Source organism: Symphalangus syndactylus, chromosome 5 (genome assembly GCF_028878055.3).
Source record: "Symphalangus syndactylus isolate Jambi chromosome 5, NHGRI_mSymSyn1-v2.1_pri, whole genome shotgun sequence".
Taxonomy (NCBI): domain Eukaryota; kingdom Metazoa; phylum Chordata; class Mammalia; order Primates; family Hylobatidae; genus Symphalangus; species Symphalangus syndactylus.
The window spans coordinates 30574838-30593478 of record NC_072427.2 but is presented as its reverse complement, the minus strand read 5'-3'; the positions used below and the strand labels follow the sequence as shown (position 1 = coordinate 30593478).

At 46.1% G+C, this 18641-nt stretch overlaps 1 protein-coding gene across 1 annotated transcript; it reads right to left on the bottom strand.

The window, feature by feature from the left end:
- Window positions 1-340: 340 nt before the first annotated feature.
- LOC129481544 (putative GED domain-containing protein DNM1P34) lies at window positions 341-1361 on the bottom strand. The gene is made up of 2 exons (XM_055276703.2): window positions 1158-1361; window positions 341-427 (listed from the first exon to the last, which is right to left on the bottom strand). Exons 1-2 carry the CDS (start codon window positions 1359-1361, stop codon window positions 341-343), a joined length of 291 nt encoding a protein of 96 aa, XP_055132678.2.
- Between the last annotated feature and the right edge of the window lie 17280 nt (window positions 1362-18641).

The following is an 18641-nucleotide window of genomic DNA, read 5'->3' as shown; positions in this document are numbered from 1 at the left end:
CCTGGCAGCATGACTCAGCCTGCACGACAGTTATGTTGTGCCCAGGATGACATTCCTAGGCCTCTGGCCGCCTCAGAGTCCAGCCCCACACACAACGCCCTCCAAGTTCCCAGCCCCTACACCATAAACCACAAGCTCTCTGCCCTCTGTGACGACTTCAGAGCACACCATGTCTGCCTGCTTGGGCATGGAGCCTGTTCCAAGAGCCCACAGGCTCCGCCACGGAGGCTGGGGGGCTTTGGGGCCATGGGGGCCAGCCCTGGTACCTGCATCCAGCTAGGATGCTCTGCACCTGCAGCCAGGAGTTGTCCACGGGCCCCCGTGGGTGTGCTGATTGTGTTCATGACCTCTGTGCCTCCATCAGCATGTTTTTGTCCCCATGCAAGTACAGGTTGGCCAGCAGCTCTGAGAAGATGAACTCCTTGGTCTGTGAGTGGGCAAAGAGGGAAGGAGGTTGGGACCTGATGCCTGTGCCACCCTGGCCACCCTGCCAGGTCCTGCTGGGACTGTACGCTGGACTTGGAGCCCCGAGTATGGCTTTTCAGATGTGGCTTCTACACTGCTTAGACTCGAAGACCCGCCTCCCCATCACCTTTTCTCACTCAGATGGGGACACTGAGGTCCAGAAGAAAAGTCATCTGCCCAAGGTCACAGATCTGGGAGGGGACCCAGGACCTATCATCCCACCAGGACACCTGTCTACTCAGTTTTTAATTTTTGGAGATAGGATCTCTCTCTGTTGCCAGGCTGGAGTACAGTGGGCAAGCTCACTGCAGCCTCAACCTCCTTGGCTCAAAGTGATCCTCCAAGGTTAGCCTGTTGAGTAGCTAGGACTACAGGCACGTGCCACCACCAGGCCCAGCTATTTTTAAAATTTTTTTGTAGAGACCAGGTCTCACTATGTCGCCCATGCTGGTCTCAAACTCCTGGGCTCAAGCGATCCTTCTGCCTTGGCCTCCCAAAGTGCTGGGATTACAGGCATGGGCCACTGTGCCCAGTCCCACGTTATAGTTCTATGGGACAGCTCTGGTCTGGACTGTGCCCCTCTCCCTGGACCTGGTCCCATAGGGCTGGTTGTCCTCTCTGCCAGGCCAACACAGCCACCTGCATGCCCAGTGGCACAGGAGCCTCCTGCCCCCATGAGGCGGTGCATGCACACTGTCGATCATGAGGTGCATGATCGTCTTGGGCATGAGACCAACCATGAGGTCCCATGTCTTCTTGACAATGGCCACATAGGAGTCCACCAGGCTCTGGGTGGTCTCCATTTGCCGCTCCAGCTGTGGGACCATGGAGTGCATGAAGATGTCGGAGCCATTCTCCTCGGCCTTGCTGGCCTGCCATGGAGAACACAAAGGCATCAGGGTGGCCAGGCCATGCAGCCAGGCTTCAGGCATCCCCAGGATCTCAGTCCCTCCAAGGGTACTTGGAACATTGAGGCACAGGGAGAAACAACTGGCCAGAACACACACCCAGTTCCCCACACGATCTAGAGGGTTTCAGGTCTCTGCCTCTCAGGACCCCAGACTCTCCCGATTCAGCCTCGTCTTAGTTCTGACTCTAGTACCCAGAATTTGCCTCCATTTCCCAATCTAGAAATTGGAAAAGAACATCTCCAGATCCCTTGCTTGAAGACCTGGCCAGAGCTGGTGCCAGGCTACAGACACCTGGCAGGAGGCAAGAGAAGGGCATACTCACTTTCCCCTTGTCCTGGGAGGCCCACACACCAACATTGCCACCACCGCTGCCACCAGGGAGCACAGCCAAAGTAGACACACACAGGAAAAGGGGAAGGGTTGAGTGAACCTGGGACACTGCACCCCAACTTTAATGTGTTGATGAATTCAATTTGCTAATATTTTGTGGAGGATTTTTGCATCAATATTCATCAGTGATATTGTCCTGTAGTTCTCTGTTTTGGATGTACGTTTGGTTTCGGTATCAGGGTAATACTAGCCTTGTAGAATGAGTTTGGAATAGTTGGGTAAGCCTCTAGTTTTGGAATAGTTTGGGGAAGGTTGGTATTAGTTCTTCTTTAAATGTTTGGTAGAATTCAGCAGTGAAGCACCAGGTCCAAGGCTTTTCTTTGCTGGGAGAATTTTTATTACCGCTTCGATCTCATTATTTCTTATTGGTCTGGTCAGGTTTTGGATTTCATCATGGTTCAATATTGGCAGGCTGGATGTGTCTAGAAATGTATCCATTTTTAGTAGGTTTTCCTATTTCTTTGCATACAGTTGCTTATAATAGCCACTAGTGAGCCTGTGAATTTTGGTGGCATCAGTTGTAATTTTCCTTTTTCATCTTTGATTTTTTCACTTGGGTCTTCTTTTGGTCTTAGTCTTACTTAGGCTAAAAGTTTGTCAACATTGTTTATCTCTTCCAAAAACCAACTTTTCTTTTCATTGATGCTTTTGATTGTTGTCTTCATTTCAATTCCATTTATTTCTGCTCTGATCTTTATTATTTCTTTTCTTCTACTAATTTTGGGTTTGCTTTGCTCTTGCTTTTCTATTTCTTTAAGACGCATTGTTAGGTTGTTTATTTGATGCTTTTCTACTTTTTTAAAGTAGGTGTTTACAGCCATAAAGGTCCCTCTTAGTACTGCTTTTGTCGTATCCCATAGGTTCTGGCATGTTGTGTTTCCATTATCATTTAAGAAATGTTTCAATTTCCTTCTTAATTTCTTCATTGACCCACTGGTCATTCCAGAGCATATTATTTGATTTCCGTGTGTTTGTATAGTTTCCAACATTTCTCTTGTTACTACTAACTTCTAGTTTTATTTCATTGTGATCAGAGAAGATGTTTGATATTATTTCATTTTTTTCTAAAGTTTTAAGACATGTCGTGTGACCTAAGATATGGTCTATCCTTGAGAATGATCCATGTGGTGAGGAAAAAAATGTGTATTCTGTAGCCCAAGGGAGAAGACACCCACCCCCACTCTGCTGCAACACACAGTGCTCTGCTCAGGGATGGGGCAGTGGTGTGCTGTTGTTACACAAGGGGCTCTCTGTCGGGGAGGGAACAGAAGTCTGTTCTGTAGTGTTTGCCATTTTCCATGGTGCAAATCTTCCATGGCTGATTTCAAGCTGCCAACATCTTCTCAGCCTGGGCTTGTTTGTACCCACCCTTGGGAAGGCTATCCAAGTATTTGAAAGGATGTGGGTGTTGTGATCTAAACTGTATCTTTATTAGGGGAGACTCCAAGCCAAGTTATGCTAAGGTTATTGCAGACTCAGAGGAACTGCCCTGATGGTCTCGGATAAGATCTAGAAGAATTATCTGGGCTACCAGGCATTAGAGACTCTTATTCTCTACCTGTAATTTTTCTCCAAAAAAACAGTCAGTCTGTCTGTCTGTCTATCTGTCTGTCTGTCTCTCTCTCTCTCTCTCTTCCTCCCTCCCCGCCTCCCTTTCTCTCTCTCTCCTGGGCCACTTGGAGCTGGGGGTAGACTGTTAACAACATCCCTATGGCCACCACCACTGGGACTGCACTGGGTCAGACCTAAAGCTTGAGTAAGCTCAAGGCCCACTGTCAACACTACCTGGCTATCGCCCATGTTCACCTGAGGCCCTGGGGCTCTACAGTCAGCAGGTGGCAAAGCCAGCCAGGCTTGTGTCTTTCCCTTCAGGGCAACGAGTTTCCTCAGGCCCTGGCGGGTCCAGAGATGCTGTCTGGGAGCCAGGGACTGGAGTCAAAAACCTTAGAAATTTACCTGGTGCTTTATTCTAAGGTGGCTGAGCTGACACTGAAACCATGAGACAAAGTCCTTCCCACTCTGCCTTTCCCTTTCCACAGGCAGAGGAGCCCCACCCTGTGGCCACCACCACAGGCCCACAGGGAGTGCTGCCAGGCTACTGTGGATGTTCACTTAGGGCCCAAGGGCTCTTAAGTCACTTGTGGTGAATGCTTCCAGGCCTGGGACTCACCCTTCAGGGCAGTGGGCTCTCGTCTGGCTTAGGACAGGCCCAGAAATGCTGTCAAGGCATTTTAGCCAAGGCCTAAAATCAGTGACCACAAGAGCCCATTTGGTGCTCTACCCCACTGTGGCCAGGCAGGTACCTAAGCTGCAAAACAAAGTCCCTTTTACCTTTCCCTCTGCTTTTCTCAAGCAGAAGAAGTCTCTCACCACAGCCACCACAGCTGGGAATGTGCTGGGTCTCACCTGAAGCCAGCCACCTCGCAGGGGGAATGATTGGTAGAGACTACTATTCAGCCATCTTGCTCTGCCCCTCCTCCCTCACTTAACTTTACCTCCTAAGAGCTCTGTTTGCAAATACAATCACATACAGGGTTAGGGCTCCAAGTATGAATTTTCAGGAGACACAATTCAGTCTATAGCATTTGGACTTGGGAAGAGGAAAGAAAAGAACATGCACAGGAAGGTCACACTGTAAGCAATAGTATGGAGGTGGGAAAGTTCAGCTCATGGATAGGAAAAATTGATCCAAGTTGGCAGGGCCCACAGGGAGATGTGGTGGGGTGGTGAGAGGTGGCCACATCAAAAGAACCTTGAATGCTAGGCTAAGGTGGGAGGCATTTCCTATTGTGTAGAAGGTGCCATGAGGTGGTGGGGAGGGTAACATGATGAAAAGACATTTGGGAGGATGGATCTGGCATCAGTGATGGGTAGGGGTAAGGAGTGAACAAAGCTGGAGGCCAGGAAACTGGACACACAGCCCAGAGTTCAGGCTTAGGCTGTTCAAAGGCAGTTTCCACACTGAGTTCCAATGTGGATCTAAGCACACAGGGGGTAGATGATTTAAAAACCATTCACTTCCCATTACCACACAGTTTTGCAGCTGAGCTCATCACCAGAGTCCTACAAATCAGAGAGTCAAACCACCCCAAACTCTGTCCCTAGAAGCTGTGACCCAGAGGGAGCCCTTGTCCACCTGTAGCCCAGGGACACTGCAGCCTGAGCAGGACTGCACCTGTTCCTTCCCAGGAGCCTCATCTCTGTCTGGCCTGGCTTTGGCTTCCAGTGCCCTCAGCTTTGGCTTCAAAATCTGTTGGGTCAGATTCATGAGAGCTCTGGCCTTCTTTGGTTTATGGATTTTTAAATAGTTTTTTCAAGCAGGCAGTAGATCAACTCTGCTTGCTTACCTCTAAGAACTGGCTACAGCTCACAGAAATCTGTTATACTCATAGTTACAGCTTGATTACATGGAAAGGAGACAGATTAAAATCAGCCAGGGGAAGAAAGGCATAGGGCTGAGTCCAGGAGGGCACCAGGCATGGAGTGTCCATTATCCCTTCCCCATGCAGTCAGAATGCATTACCCTCCCGGCTTTGCTATGTGCCAATACACATGGAGTATTCCCAGCCAATGAGGCTCCCTCAAGCCTCAGTGTTCAGGGTTTTTACTGGAACTTCATCACAGAGGCATGCTTGATTGTCCATGTGGCTGCTCTCAGTTTCCAGTCTCCAGTCCTTCCAGGAGTGACCTAAAGCCTGGACTCTAAATCACACAGCCGCTTTTCCTGGCTTGGCTGGTCCCCACCCTAAATCTCATTATTAGACCATCCACAATGAGTCAAAATCCCCAGACAAAGATATTCCTATCAGGTATTACATGTTAACGGTTACCTCCCAGGAGTCTAGGACAAAGGCCAGACCTCTTTTTGGTCAAGGTTAATTTTTTTTTAATATACAATATGCCATAATTCTGTTATTTTTTCTGTCTTGTCTTCAAAATAACCCTAATTGGTGGGTAAGGATGTTTATTATTATAAACAAGATCTCAAGAGTTAAGACGCTTGGGCAAGGTTGCACAGTCGATCCTGGGCTCATGGTACAAGACTCTTTCCACTCCCTGAGAGCCCTGAGTCCCGAGAAGATGGAAACAAGGTGTGTATATGTGTGTGTGCACATGTGTGTTTGTGTGTGTAAATGTATATCTAATGAGTATGTGTGGATATGTGTATGTCTCTGTGTGTATGTATACATGTGGATGTCTGTGTATCTATATGCATGTTTGTGTGTGTGTGTGTGTGTGTGTACAGTGGTGCACAGCTGTAATGCCAGCTACTCAGGAGGCAGACAGGGGAAGATCACTCGAACCCAGGAGTTTGAGAGAGAGAGAATATTTCAATGATCTTTTCCTTGCAGTTAGAAGGAAAAACCTGGGGCTGAGCATAAAGAGACAAAGCACAGTGTGCAGAGGCAGAGAAATGTCTAATAAAAACAAGTGACCAAGAATTAATTAGTTCATCTATAAAGAAATATAGCACTTTAGCAGCAGATTAAAACTGGAAGATAATTTCCTCTAGAACCCTGATAATCTTTGTGAGAAAACTCTTGGTCACATATGTTAATTGCAAAACTCACAGGACCCTGTGCAACAGAACTGGGGAGTAAAACCATCTTTTTAAAACTCACTATGTACAAGCAGCATTCAACTCTTTCTCAAACAAGATTTCACAAACCTACCTCCAGCTTCCAGATGGTGAGGGAAAGTGTGATGAGATTTTATGATAAATTGTGCCTGTCTCTGAGCCCATCTCCTCCTGTTGAAGAGGAGGAAAATGAGGTGAGCACATTATAGCCCCGCTGACAAAAGTCACAAGATAAGCAAATAATTCTTAGTTAAAACCAGAGAGTCCTATAATTTATTCATGAATGCCACACATTCTATATTCGATCTTCCATTTCAATTTACTTGTATTCTTTGAAGCAAATTTCTAAGATTCAGATTATTCACAAAATGCTCCCAAGTGAAGAAAATATTTTAACCACATGAAGTATCATGCTGCCCAATATGGTGTGGTGGTGAATGGTGCAGGCTCTAAAACCAGAAAACACAGGTTCAAGTCCTGGCTCTACCACCTTGGGAAAGTTACATGGTCTCTCTGTGCCTCCATTTCCTCATCTAAAATGTGGGGATGACAATAATAGTGTCTATTTCACAGAGTTGTTTTGATGAAAATAATATATATAAAGCACTGTGAACACCAGTTAGTGTTATATAAGTGTTTGCTATAGTTATTTTAACATTTCAGATTATAAATATCTACCCTGTTATTCAGATGACAAGCGTCCCTAAGCTGATGACATGATGAAGAGCTTTTGGGTTTCTTAATTTCCATCAGTTTTCTGAGGGAAAAAATACCACATGAAGAAGAGCAACTGAAGCAGGTGTGAGAAGGAAACTTGGCTTAAGATTGGGGGACTTGGGTTTATTAGGCTTTTGTCTTCTAAAAATGTCCTAAGCTCCATTGATAAGAAGATGCTTAATATCAAACTAGCTAAAAAGGACCAATAGACCCCACAAGACACTGAGTTAGAGACAAAAATAGAAGGGTAATAAATGAAATCTGGAAAACTACACAACCAGAAAAATAAACAACTACCAGTACCCAAAACGTGGTTAAATCTCACAGGATTATGTTGAATGAAAGAAGCCAGCCACAAACGTGCACACACTGAATGATTCCATTTATATGAAGCTCAAGAACAAGCGAAACTAATCCATGGTGACAGAGGTCAGGATCCTGGTTAACTTTGAGGGGACAGCAACTGAGAAGGGGCAAGAGGGAGCCCTCTGTGTTGATGGGAACATTCTGTATCTTGAGCTGAGTGGTGGTTACATGAAAGTGCACATATGTAAATACTATGGAGTTGGCCAGGTGCAGTGGCTCACACCTGTAATCCCAGCAGTTTGGGAGGCTGAGGCAGGCAGATTACTTGAGGTCAGGAGTTCAAGAATAGCCTGGCCAACATGGTGAAACCCCATCTCTACTACAATACAAAAATTAGCCAGGCGTGGTGGTAGGTGCCTGTAATGCCAGCTACTCAGGAGGCTGAGGCAGGAGAATTGCTTGAATGCAGGAGGCGGAATTTTCACTGAGCCAAGATCGAGTCACTGCACTCCAGTCTGGGCAACAGAGAGAGACTCCATCTCAAAAACAAAAAATATATGGAGTTGTAACAAGTTATATGCACCTCACTGTATGTAAGATACTGTCTTAGTCCATTTGTGCTGCTATAACAAAATATATGAGACTGGGTAATAGGTAAAGAATAAAAATTTATTTCCCACAGTTCTGGTGGCTGGGAAGTCCAAGATGAAGGTGCCAGCAGGTTTGTAGTCTAGTGAGGGCTGCTCTCTGCTTCCAAGTTGGCACCTTGAACACTATGTCCTAACATGATGGAAAAGACAGAAAAACAAAAGAAGAAAACCAAGCTAGGTCGCTCCCTCAAGCCCTTTCATAAGGTCACTAATCCCATTCATGAGGGGGCTCCTCCCTTACAGCTTAGTTATCTCCTAAAGACTCCACCTCTTAATGCTATCACATTGGGGTTTAAGTTCCAATATGAATTTTAAAGGAGACACAATCATTCCAACCATAGCAAATATACTTTACTAAAAAGAAAAAAAGGAAAATCTTGTCTCTAAACATAATATTTTAAGAGTTTACATATTTACAGCTCAATTTTCTGCTTGCTCACGTACATATTTGTGATCATGAGTGTCATTATTAGCTGAGAAAAGTTTCAGTAAATTAAATTTTTTTCTCACATTATCTATTAATACCTTATTCAGATAAAATCAAATTTCTAACCCAGATTTTAGGTTGAGACAGAAACCCATAGTCATTTGTTGCAATGTGAGAATGACAGAGTGAGAGATATTAACTAGCAGGATCCAACTACAAAAATAAATTTAAGAGAACAATTTTCTACTAATCACTGCCTCAGACAAATCATTACTTGGATAGCAATGAATCAACTAAAAATGGAAGTGAGAACAGTTCGAGTCCTTTTTGCAGTGGATGGATGTTTATGAGACTATTAAGTGAAGAGGTTCAGAAACAAGGGGATAAATTGTATGCTAATTTGGAGTTGAATGGAGTAATCTTGGAAATATAAAAATCGTGCTTAATGGGACTTGTCTACTTGCAATTCAATAAACCAACATACGTAAATTCAAACAGACGATGGACATGAACACTCAGAACAAAATTACAGAAACAGGGCTGGGTGCGGTGGCTCACGCCTGTAATCCCAGTACTTTGGGAGGCTGAGGCGGTTGGAGATGTCAGGAGTTTCTGACGAGCCTGGCCAAAGTGGTGAAATCCCACCTCTGCTAAAAATACAAAAATTAGCCAGGCGTGGTGGCGGGCACCTGTAGTCCCAGCTACTCGGGAGGCTGAGGCAGGAGAATTGCTTGAACCCAGGAGGCAGAGGTTGCAGTGAGCCGAGATTGCACCACTGCACTCCAGCCTGGGCGGCAAGAGTGAGACTCCGTCTTAAAAAAAAAAAAAGAAAGAAGAAAAAAAAAATTAGCCAGGCGTGGTGATGGGCACCTGTAGTACCAGCCACTTGGGAGGCTGAGGAAGGAGGATCACTCGAACCTGGAAGGCGGAGGTTGCAGTGAGCCGAGATTGCGCCACTGCACTGCAGTCTGGGCGACAGAGCGAGACTCTGTCTCAAAAAAAAAGAAAAAAAAAAAATTACAGGAATAAATTTAGCAAAGAGGCACCAAAGTTAAGATAAGGGCCACTGTTCCACCTCTGACATCTTTAATTCTTGAGTCATGGGGATGGCAAGCCAGGAACAGAGTCTTCTGACTGGAAGCTAAAACCAGCCTTTGAGGTGGGTTCAGAGAGACTGTTCAGACTAAAGATGCGAGAGCAAATGTTGCATGGTCGAAAATATCCCAAAGGCAAGGGTATTTTCAAAGACAGTGGTGCTTCGAGAAAGAGAATGCTGTGTGTTTAAAAAGAAAAACAATTAAAAGAATGGAAACAAGGAAGAAAAATTGACCGGAGGGTAGGGTGACCATATGTTCTGGTTTGCGAGGTACAGCTAAGGTTATGTCTGCTGTCCTGGTGCAATTATTATAGTGCCCCCTTTCACTCTCCGAAGTGTCTGGATTTGGATGATAAATCATATGATCACCCTACCAAAGAGAGGATATTACCCAGAAGACCCATGTGTCTATTTTAAACAGTGTGGAGTGATCCACAGCCATGTTCATGCCGCTGCCCAGCTGAGCGGTGTGCACCACCTCTGCCTCGCCCTATTCCGCCCTGCCCAGGTTTCCAGTAAGGCTGGAGCTGAACCCTCGGCTCCCGCGCTGCTCTGGTGCCACCTGCAGGTTATGTGGGGGAACTTCTCCCCACTCCGAACCTGGACAGCCTTGGACTTGGCAAAAAGACCTTCAGGTGCTGTTCCCCACATCTCTTGTCTTTCCGCTAACACTTTAGCATAGTGAGGAAGCAAGAGAGCTTAAGCTTACTAAGCTCCTACTGTGTACTGGGCACAGAGTGGGCACTTTTCTCTCCAGCCTCGCAATTGATGGGAAATAAGTGACTATACTACTAGGAGACAGGATCAGAGTGGGCTAGTGATGTGCTCACAGTCTCTCAGCTGAAACTGGAACCCAGGGGTCTTTGACTCTAAAGCTAATGCTCTTTTTGGGTCTCCAGCTTGAGCAATAGTTGCAAAATGCAAAGAGCACCATGAAAATCTAATATTGATCCACATAAGACTGTATTGCAAACAGAAACATGGAGTGTCTTCGTGGGAGTGACGGCGAGGTGGGGAGATTATCTCAGTTCTATGTAACCTGAGAACTCTCCAAGGAAAATGAGTGAAGCATGACTGAGTGCAATTTGTCTGATAAAATCTGTCAGAACGTGGGGCCTTGTGGGTCCTGAGTGAAGGTAAGAACCCATAGTGCTGGACATTTGCTAAGGTGTTCTTTATAAAATTACTCAGGGCCTCAGTGCCTCCACCTTCTTCATGACCCCAGGCAGTTTCCCTATCTGTCTTCATCCTACTGCCTGGCATCCTATCCATCAAACTGTTATTAGAGTTATGTCTTGATAAAATAAAAATCACGGTGGGAGTCATTTACACCCTAGTGAGAGTAATCCAAGATTCCCTTATCTTCTCAGACCTTTTAGCTGAAGTTGGTTATGAGAGAGGATGGGGAGTGGGAAAAGGGTCGGGGTGAGCACTTGAAGCTTGCACTGTTTCTTGCCAACGCCCTGGCGCAGTGTGAATATGTCAATCTAAATGGAGAGCTCTATGCATGTTCCTCTCTATTCCCTTTGTCACCAATACCAATTCCCAAGGCAGAGCCCCGAGAGGGCTGGACTGAAGGACCTGGAGGTAATAGGAAACACTTGGCTTTGGGTTTTAGGTCAAGCTCTGCCAGTGACTCGCTGTGTAAGAGGAGACAAGTCAGTTCACCTCTCTGCACTTCAGTGACCTCATCGGTAAAAGGCTGGTTTGGATTAGATCATTAATTTTCTTAAATTTTGCAGTTGTTTTTTGTTTTAACAGTATATTCAATTCTTCCCCTATCTTTATTAAAGCATAATTGACAAATAAAAATTGTGTATATTGACAGTGTTCAATGTGATATATGCATACATTGTGAAATGATTAAAATGAGTTAATTAACATTTTAATCACCTCACATACTTTTTTTTGTGGTAAGAACATTTAAGATGTATTTACTTAGAATAGTGTTTACTAGAGGTGAGGAAGGGTAAGGGGGAGGGGGTAGCCAAAGGTTGGCTAACAGGTTAACAGACACAAGAGTACATGGCTGACTGCAGTGGCTCATGCCTGTAATCCTAGCACTTTGGAAGGATCACTTGAGCCCAGGAGTTTGAGACCAGGCTGGACAACATAGGAGATCCAATCTCTACAAAAAAATTAGAAATTAGGCAGGCATGTTGGTGCACGCCTGTGGTCCCAGCTACTCTGGAGGCTGAGGTAGGAGGATCACTTGGGCCCAAGAGGTCAAGGCTGCAGTGAGTTGTGATTGCACCACTTCACTCCAGCCTAGGGGGCAGAGTGAGTCCATGTCTGGGGAAGAAAAACAAAACAAAACAAAACAAAGAGTACAGCTAGATGGGAGGAATAGTTCTAGTGTCTTTAGCACTATAGGGTAATTATAATTCATGACAATTTATTATATATTTTTGAATAGCCAGAAGAGTGGATTTTGAATGCCCCCAGAACAAAGAAATGATAAATGTTTGAGGTGGTGGAGATGCTAATTATGATTTGATCATTACACATCGTATATATGTATAAAAATATTATACTGTATCCCATAAGTATACACAATTATGTGTTGATTAAAAATAATAAAAGCAGGCCGGGCATGGTGGTTCACGCCTGTAATCCCATCACTTCGGGAGGCCAAGGCAGGAAATGGAGACCATCCTGGCTAACATGGTGAAACCCCATCTGTACTAAAAATACAAAAAATTAGCCGGGCATGGTGGCATGTGCCTTTAGTCCCAGCTACTCAGGAGGCTGAGGCAGGAGAATCGCTTGAGCCTGGGAGGGAGAGGTTACAGTGAGCTGAGATTTTGCCACTGCACTCCAGCCTGGGCAACAGAGCAAGACTCTGTCTCAAATAATAATACTAATAATTAAAAAAGCAAAAAATCTACTCTTAGCAATTTTCAAGTATACTTTTTTTTTTTTTTTTTGAGTCAGAGTCTGGCTCTGTCCCCCAGGCTGGAGTGCAGTGGCACCATCTCGGCTCACTGCAAGCTCCGCCTCCCGGGTTCACGCCATTCTCCTGCCTCAGCCTCCTGAGTAGCTGGGACTACAGGTGCCTGCCACCACGCCCTGCTAATTTTTTCGTATTTTTAGTAGAGACAGGGTTTCACTATGTTGGCCAGGATGGTCTCGAACTCCTGACCTCGTGATCCACCCACCTCGGCCTCCCAAAGTGCTAGGATTACAGGCTTGAGCCACCGCACCCGGCCAAGTATACATTATTAACTATAGTCATCATGCTGTAAAACAGATCTCCAGAACTCACATTATATTTAATGCTGATCAAAGTACTAGATACACGGAGGTAACAACAAAATGGTATCTGGAGCAAGAAATCCTCAGTAAAACAAGAAAAGAAGAAAAAAAGAACAAAATGGTAACGAAAGGCTTATATCAAAAAGCATTTCCTCTGCCCTTTCCTTTCTTGCCTTTGAGTCCTGATTCCCATAGGTCATCACTGTAAACTCATTTTGCGACTTCCCCTGGTATGTTATCATCATATTTCTAAAGAATGTTTATGTTGCTATTTCTTGATTTGTTTTCTCCAGTATCTGTCAGTTACTGGCATAGCTCCATATAGGGCTTACCTTCCTATGAGGTCTTAATTTCCTTGCCTCCATTTCAGCAATTTGACTGGATCACAATCGCATGAAATCAAAAGCATTTACATTCTTGTAGCCATCTAAATATTGTCCCTAACCCAAGTCCCGCATTGAAATTGTTTCATTTCTTTCCTTTCATCCCCTGGAGTTAATAATTGCTTCAGATTATTACCCCTCATTTGCTTTTTTTTTTTTTTTTAACAATTACCTACCTATTTTTTCAGATGCTCCAACCAATCTATCAAAAGCCTAGTGATAATTATCCAAAAACTAAGATACACTGGATACTCTATCAGCCCCATTATTTTCCTGGAGGCTTCCCTCTCTCCCTTGCCCTCCATCCTTCTGCTCCAAACTGGACTCGGCTCTCAGTCTGTGACATGGCTGGCATCCTGGCATGTCTCTGCACCATTGTGTGAATTTCCTTGCTGCCTCTTCTGTGTGCATCTCCTGTTCCCTGATTTACTGTCTCATTGTGTTGCAGTACATCTTCCAGTGGCTTCCTGAGAAAGAGTGAATGGAAGCCAAGCTTTCTGACCCTCACACATTTTAGAATGTCATTGTTCTACCCCAACTCCTGATTACTAGTTTGGCTGGATGTAATGCTCTAATTTAAAGCGTAACTTCTCCTCACATTGGGAAATATTGCTCTATTATTTTCTAGTTCCCAGTGTTGTTGGGAAGAAGTCCCATGGGGAGTCTTGGCTCTTTACTTATGACCTGTCTTTTCTCTCTGGAAGATTTTAGGATTTTCTCTCTATCCTTAGTTTTCTGGAATTTCCCAATGATGTGCCTTGCTGTAGGTCTTTCTTCATTCACTGTGCTAGTCACTTAGTAGACTCTTTTGAACTGGAAAATTATGTGCTTCTGTTGCGGGAAGCCACCAGCTGGTTCATGTGAACTGGGTAATCACATTCTTTTCTTCCAAGGACAGAGGTATCAAGGCCCTGGGAACCTTGTCAGTGGATGGGGGTAAAGGGGGCCTGAGCTGAATCCAACAAAGCTGCAGCACCCACTGAGCTCATGTCCCAGGGCTAGGCTGTGCCTGAGGACAGGAGACATGGGTGAGACCCACTTCCTGCCCAGTCCCATGGTGGAGCTCAGGACACACATGGTCCAGGAGGCCCCCAGTTCCGGGCTGCATTTACATGCACCTACCTGCATGCAGCCATCAGTGAGCCACAGGACAACTTAGGGGAAGGGGCAGCTCCAGAGAGCAGGATAGGAGGGAGGTAAATAATCATGGGGTGGGGAGCAGCCTTATGGGGAAGGGGCAAAGGCAGGGCCATGTGTGTGTGGTGTATTGGGGAAATGGGGAGAACATTTTGTCTGCCCCCTTTTCTGACCACTGTACCCCTTTTTTCATGAATAGTTTTTCTTCCCATCATGGACTGAGAGTCTCTGTCTCCTCCAAATTCATATGTTGAAGCCCTAACCCTCTGCATGGCTGCATTTGGAGATGAGGCCTCTCAGGAAGTCATTAAGGTTGAATGAGGTCCTAAGGGTGGGGCCCTGATTCAGTAGGATTAGTGTCCTTATAAGACGAGACACCAGAGAGTGCACTCACTCTCTCTCCACACAAATACAAAGAAGAGGTCACGTGAGCACACAATATAGCAGCCACCTACAGGCCAAGAGAAGAGCCTCAGAATGAAACCTACCTTGCTGGCACTTTGGTCTTGTATTTCCCAGCCTCCAGAACTGTGAGAAATGTTTGTGGTTTAAGCCACCCAGTCTGTGGTATTTTGGCATGGCACCCTGAACTGACTAATACATCTCCCCACCCTACTTCAACCACATGACACTAGAGGGCTTGGCAGTTTTAGAGTCCCAGCTACTCAGCCAACCCAGACCAGACCAAGCAGAAACTTTCTTCTGGAATTTTCTGAATAGGAACTAATGGAGGGGAGTGCCATCCTTTCTTGCAGGCAAAGCCAGGAAGACGGAAGCCGCATGCTGCCAACAGCCTGACTCTAACCTTGTGGGGAAAGTTGCTCTGAGAGCACAAAACTGATCTGCAGACTGAGATGGAGACAGAGACAAGGGGAGGAGCCTGCAAATCCTGACAGCACTCGTGATTCTGGGTCCAGGTATTCCTGAGGCCCAACTGTTCCCTTTCCTGCCCATGGCTAACTTACTGACCAATGAACTTCCCTTCTTGGTTAAGCCAACTCGAGTGAATATTCTGTCACTCACATCCAAAGAGCCCTGACTGCAATGGCAGGGCATGGCAGGGCTGGGCTGGCTGGGGCAGAGGATGGTGTGGGTGGAATCAGCAGTGACAGGCACATAGGAAGTGTAGGTATCGAGTGGCCTCCATGAGGTCTTCCTCTGGCCCCGACTGTGAGCAAGGCCGGGCTCATACGCTCAGTAGGTCAGAGTGAGGGATTTGGTCAGAGGTGCCATGCTCAGGGTCATCTTTCTATGAGCCAGACTCTTTGTTATCAAAAGTTTTGCCATCAGAGATAGTTTTAGGCACATCTTGGGTTCACTTGATCAATTGCTGTTCTCCTACTTTCAGGATCTTTACACTAGGCTGCCCCACGTGGGCGTTAGGAAGCCATAGGCATCCTGGCTAAAAACCCAGACCACAAAAAGGGCTTCCACCAGCCTGCCCAGGGCTCGAGAGGGCAGGACCAATGGGTGGTGGGGTGGGCCACGCCTGGGCAGTCATGACATGTACACCACTCTTGATCTGTCTTCTGGAACTTTTCACTCCTCCAGTTTGGGTCCCAGTGGGGCACACGTGGGAAAGACCATGAACGCCCATGTCTCCGACTAGTTTCCCCATCAGAAGTGGCCGTTGCAGCAAGCACCCTCCTCCACTGAAACTGGAAAGACTAAGGGCCACTTTCCTAATGGATGGGTCTTCTTGGTCCATCTCATACTCCCAACAGAGCTCCCTCCCTGGGATGGGAATGTGCCATGCCAGGAGAGCCCTCTTGACCCAGCCTCCAGCCAAAGCCGGTCCCCCTGCCAAGCAGGCCCTAGAGTTACACTGGAGGGTGACAGGCCTCACCTGGAAATTTCTTGCTGAAAATTGTCAGTTTCCCATACAAGTACAGTCTGGCAGTTTAATTCAAATTAAAACCAGAACGAGACTGCTGCTTCAGTCTCAACTGCTTGAAAATTAGGTTGTGTAGAGCTTTCGTTTGCTGGAAATTGTGCAATCAAGACATTGTGCAGATTGACCCAGTAGCTACAGCAAGTACACACATAGGGCGCCAAGCAAGGACAAGTGTGCACATGTGTGCACACACACACACACGCAGCAGAAAATCTAGAAATAAACTATTTTAATGTCAGCTATCATGGAAGTTTTGTGTCATTTCCCCAAAAAATACAAATTTTATTTTATGATTTAGTCTTGTTTTTATTTAGAATTACTTAAGGAAAAGGAGACATGAGTGCAGTGGCTCATACCTGTAATCTCAGCACTTTGGGAGGCTGAGGCAGGAGGATCACTTGAGCCCGGGAGTTCAAGACCAGCCTGGGCAAAATGGTGAAACCTGATCTCTATAAAAAATATGAAAATAAGCCAGATGTGGTAGCATGTATCTCTGGTCCCAGCTACCCAGGAGACTGAGATGGGAGGATCCCTTAGGCCCGGGAGGCAGAGGTTGCAGTGAGCCAAGATCACATCACTGCACTCTAGCCTGGGTGACAGAGTGAGATCCCATCTCACAAAGAAAGAAAGAGAAAGAAAGAGAGAAAAAGACAGAGAAAGAGAAGAGAAAAGAAATAAGAGAAAAGAAAAAGAAGAGAAGAGAAAAGAAGTAAGAGAAAAGAAACAAGAGAAGAGAAAAGAGGGGAGGGGAGGGGAGAGAAGAGGAGGGGAGAGGAGCAATAGGATCCTGATATCTGGTATGGGGAAACTTAAATGGATACATCTGAGAACTCTGAACCTCCAGTTTCCACTAACTGCTCTGGGCTAAAAGAAGTAGCCCCCTTTCCCTGCTAAGAGAAGGGCAGCTGCCCCTTGCCTGGAGACTGGGCAAAGAGCCTCCAACGAGGCCTTACAGCAGGATGAGGTGTGTCGTCGTTGCTGCCCCACATTGACACCAGGCTATGGTCATTCCTCATCATGGCCCAAGATCACAAGCACAATCTGCTCTGGGAGAATGATTTTTTTTTGCCAAAAATGCAGGATCTGCCGAGTGAGTACTGGCAGAATCTGGGAGAGGAGGTGGAGGAGTGGACATAAGGGTGTTGGATCAGGGGGAGACTAAAGGCTGTATACACGAGAATACACTGCCCTGGGAGCAGTCTCAGGATTTAATGGCTTGGCAAGGACACCTGGGGCTCCAACACGCTGCTGGAGTGACTCCTTCAAATGTGGATGGAACAGTTGCTGCAGTGAATTAGGAGGAGATTATAGAACTGCATTTGCACAGCATCGAAGAAGCCGGAAAATACAGGGAGGTAGGAATGTTGGAATGGTTCGTTATATGCCAGCAGATTCGGAATCCACCACCTGACTATGTGCCCTTGGAGGGCTCACAGGAACTGCCCTCTCTAGGTAAACAAGGAAGGCACTAGTGAGAAGGGCACCTGAATCTTTGAGAGACTCAGTGGCACTATCCTTGGTAGGCCAGGATCGACAAGAGGAGATGCTGCCATGAGACCAGGCTTCATGGTGTCAGCGGGAACGGTGGAAGGTGAGAACAGCAGATGCCAGGTGGTGGCACTTCACCATCATCAACAATGTGGATGTAATTAACTTAATTGGTAGGAAGGCTAGGGTGATAGCCAGGATGCCTAGACCTCCAGGGATCTGTTGTATTGGCTAAAAACTGATGGTATTCCAGGGGAGAGTTATATAGGCAGTTGACTAGGTGGTTTTTTGTTTTGTTTTGTTTTGTTTTTTGAGACAGGATCTTAATCTGTAGCCCAGTCTGGAGTGCAGTGGCACAGTCATAGCTCTCTGCAGCCTCAACCTCCTGGGCTCAAGCGATCCTCCCACCTCAGCCTCCCAGGTAGCTGGGATTACAGGCATGAACCACCATGTCTGGCTATTCTTTTTTCTAATTTTCAGTGAAGATGAGGTCTTGCTGTGTTGCCTAGACTGGTCTCAAACTCCTGAGCTCAAGCAATCCTCCTGCTGCAACCTCCCAAATTGTTTGGATTACACGTGTGAGCCCTAGGATATTTCCTGATTTGTGTATTCAGGAAACAACAACAAGATCTGGCACGCAGAAGGCTGCAACAAAAAATTGCAATTTCCTACCCAGTTTTCAGACTGAGACAATTGAGACCTATAGCTCATGGATTGTAGGGGAGGCTGGGTATTCTTGGAAAAAGATCCTGGGATGAAGAGGCTGCAGCCCCATCTGGTTGTCATTTCTCTGTCCCTAAATATGCAATTGATATGAGTATACTTAGAAGCTAACAGAACTCTCACTTTACTCCCTGACCTGTGGGTATGAGCCACTATAGTAGGAAGAGCCCAGGGGAAGTCCCTGAAACTCCCTCTTCCCACTTCCAGGGGCAATGCCATA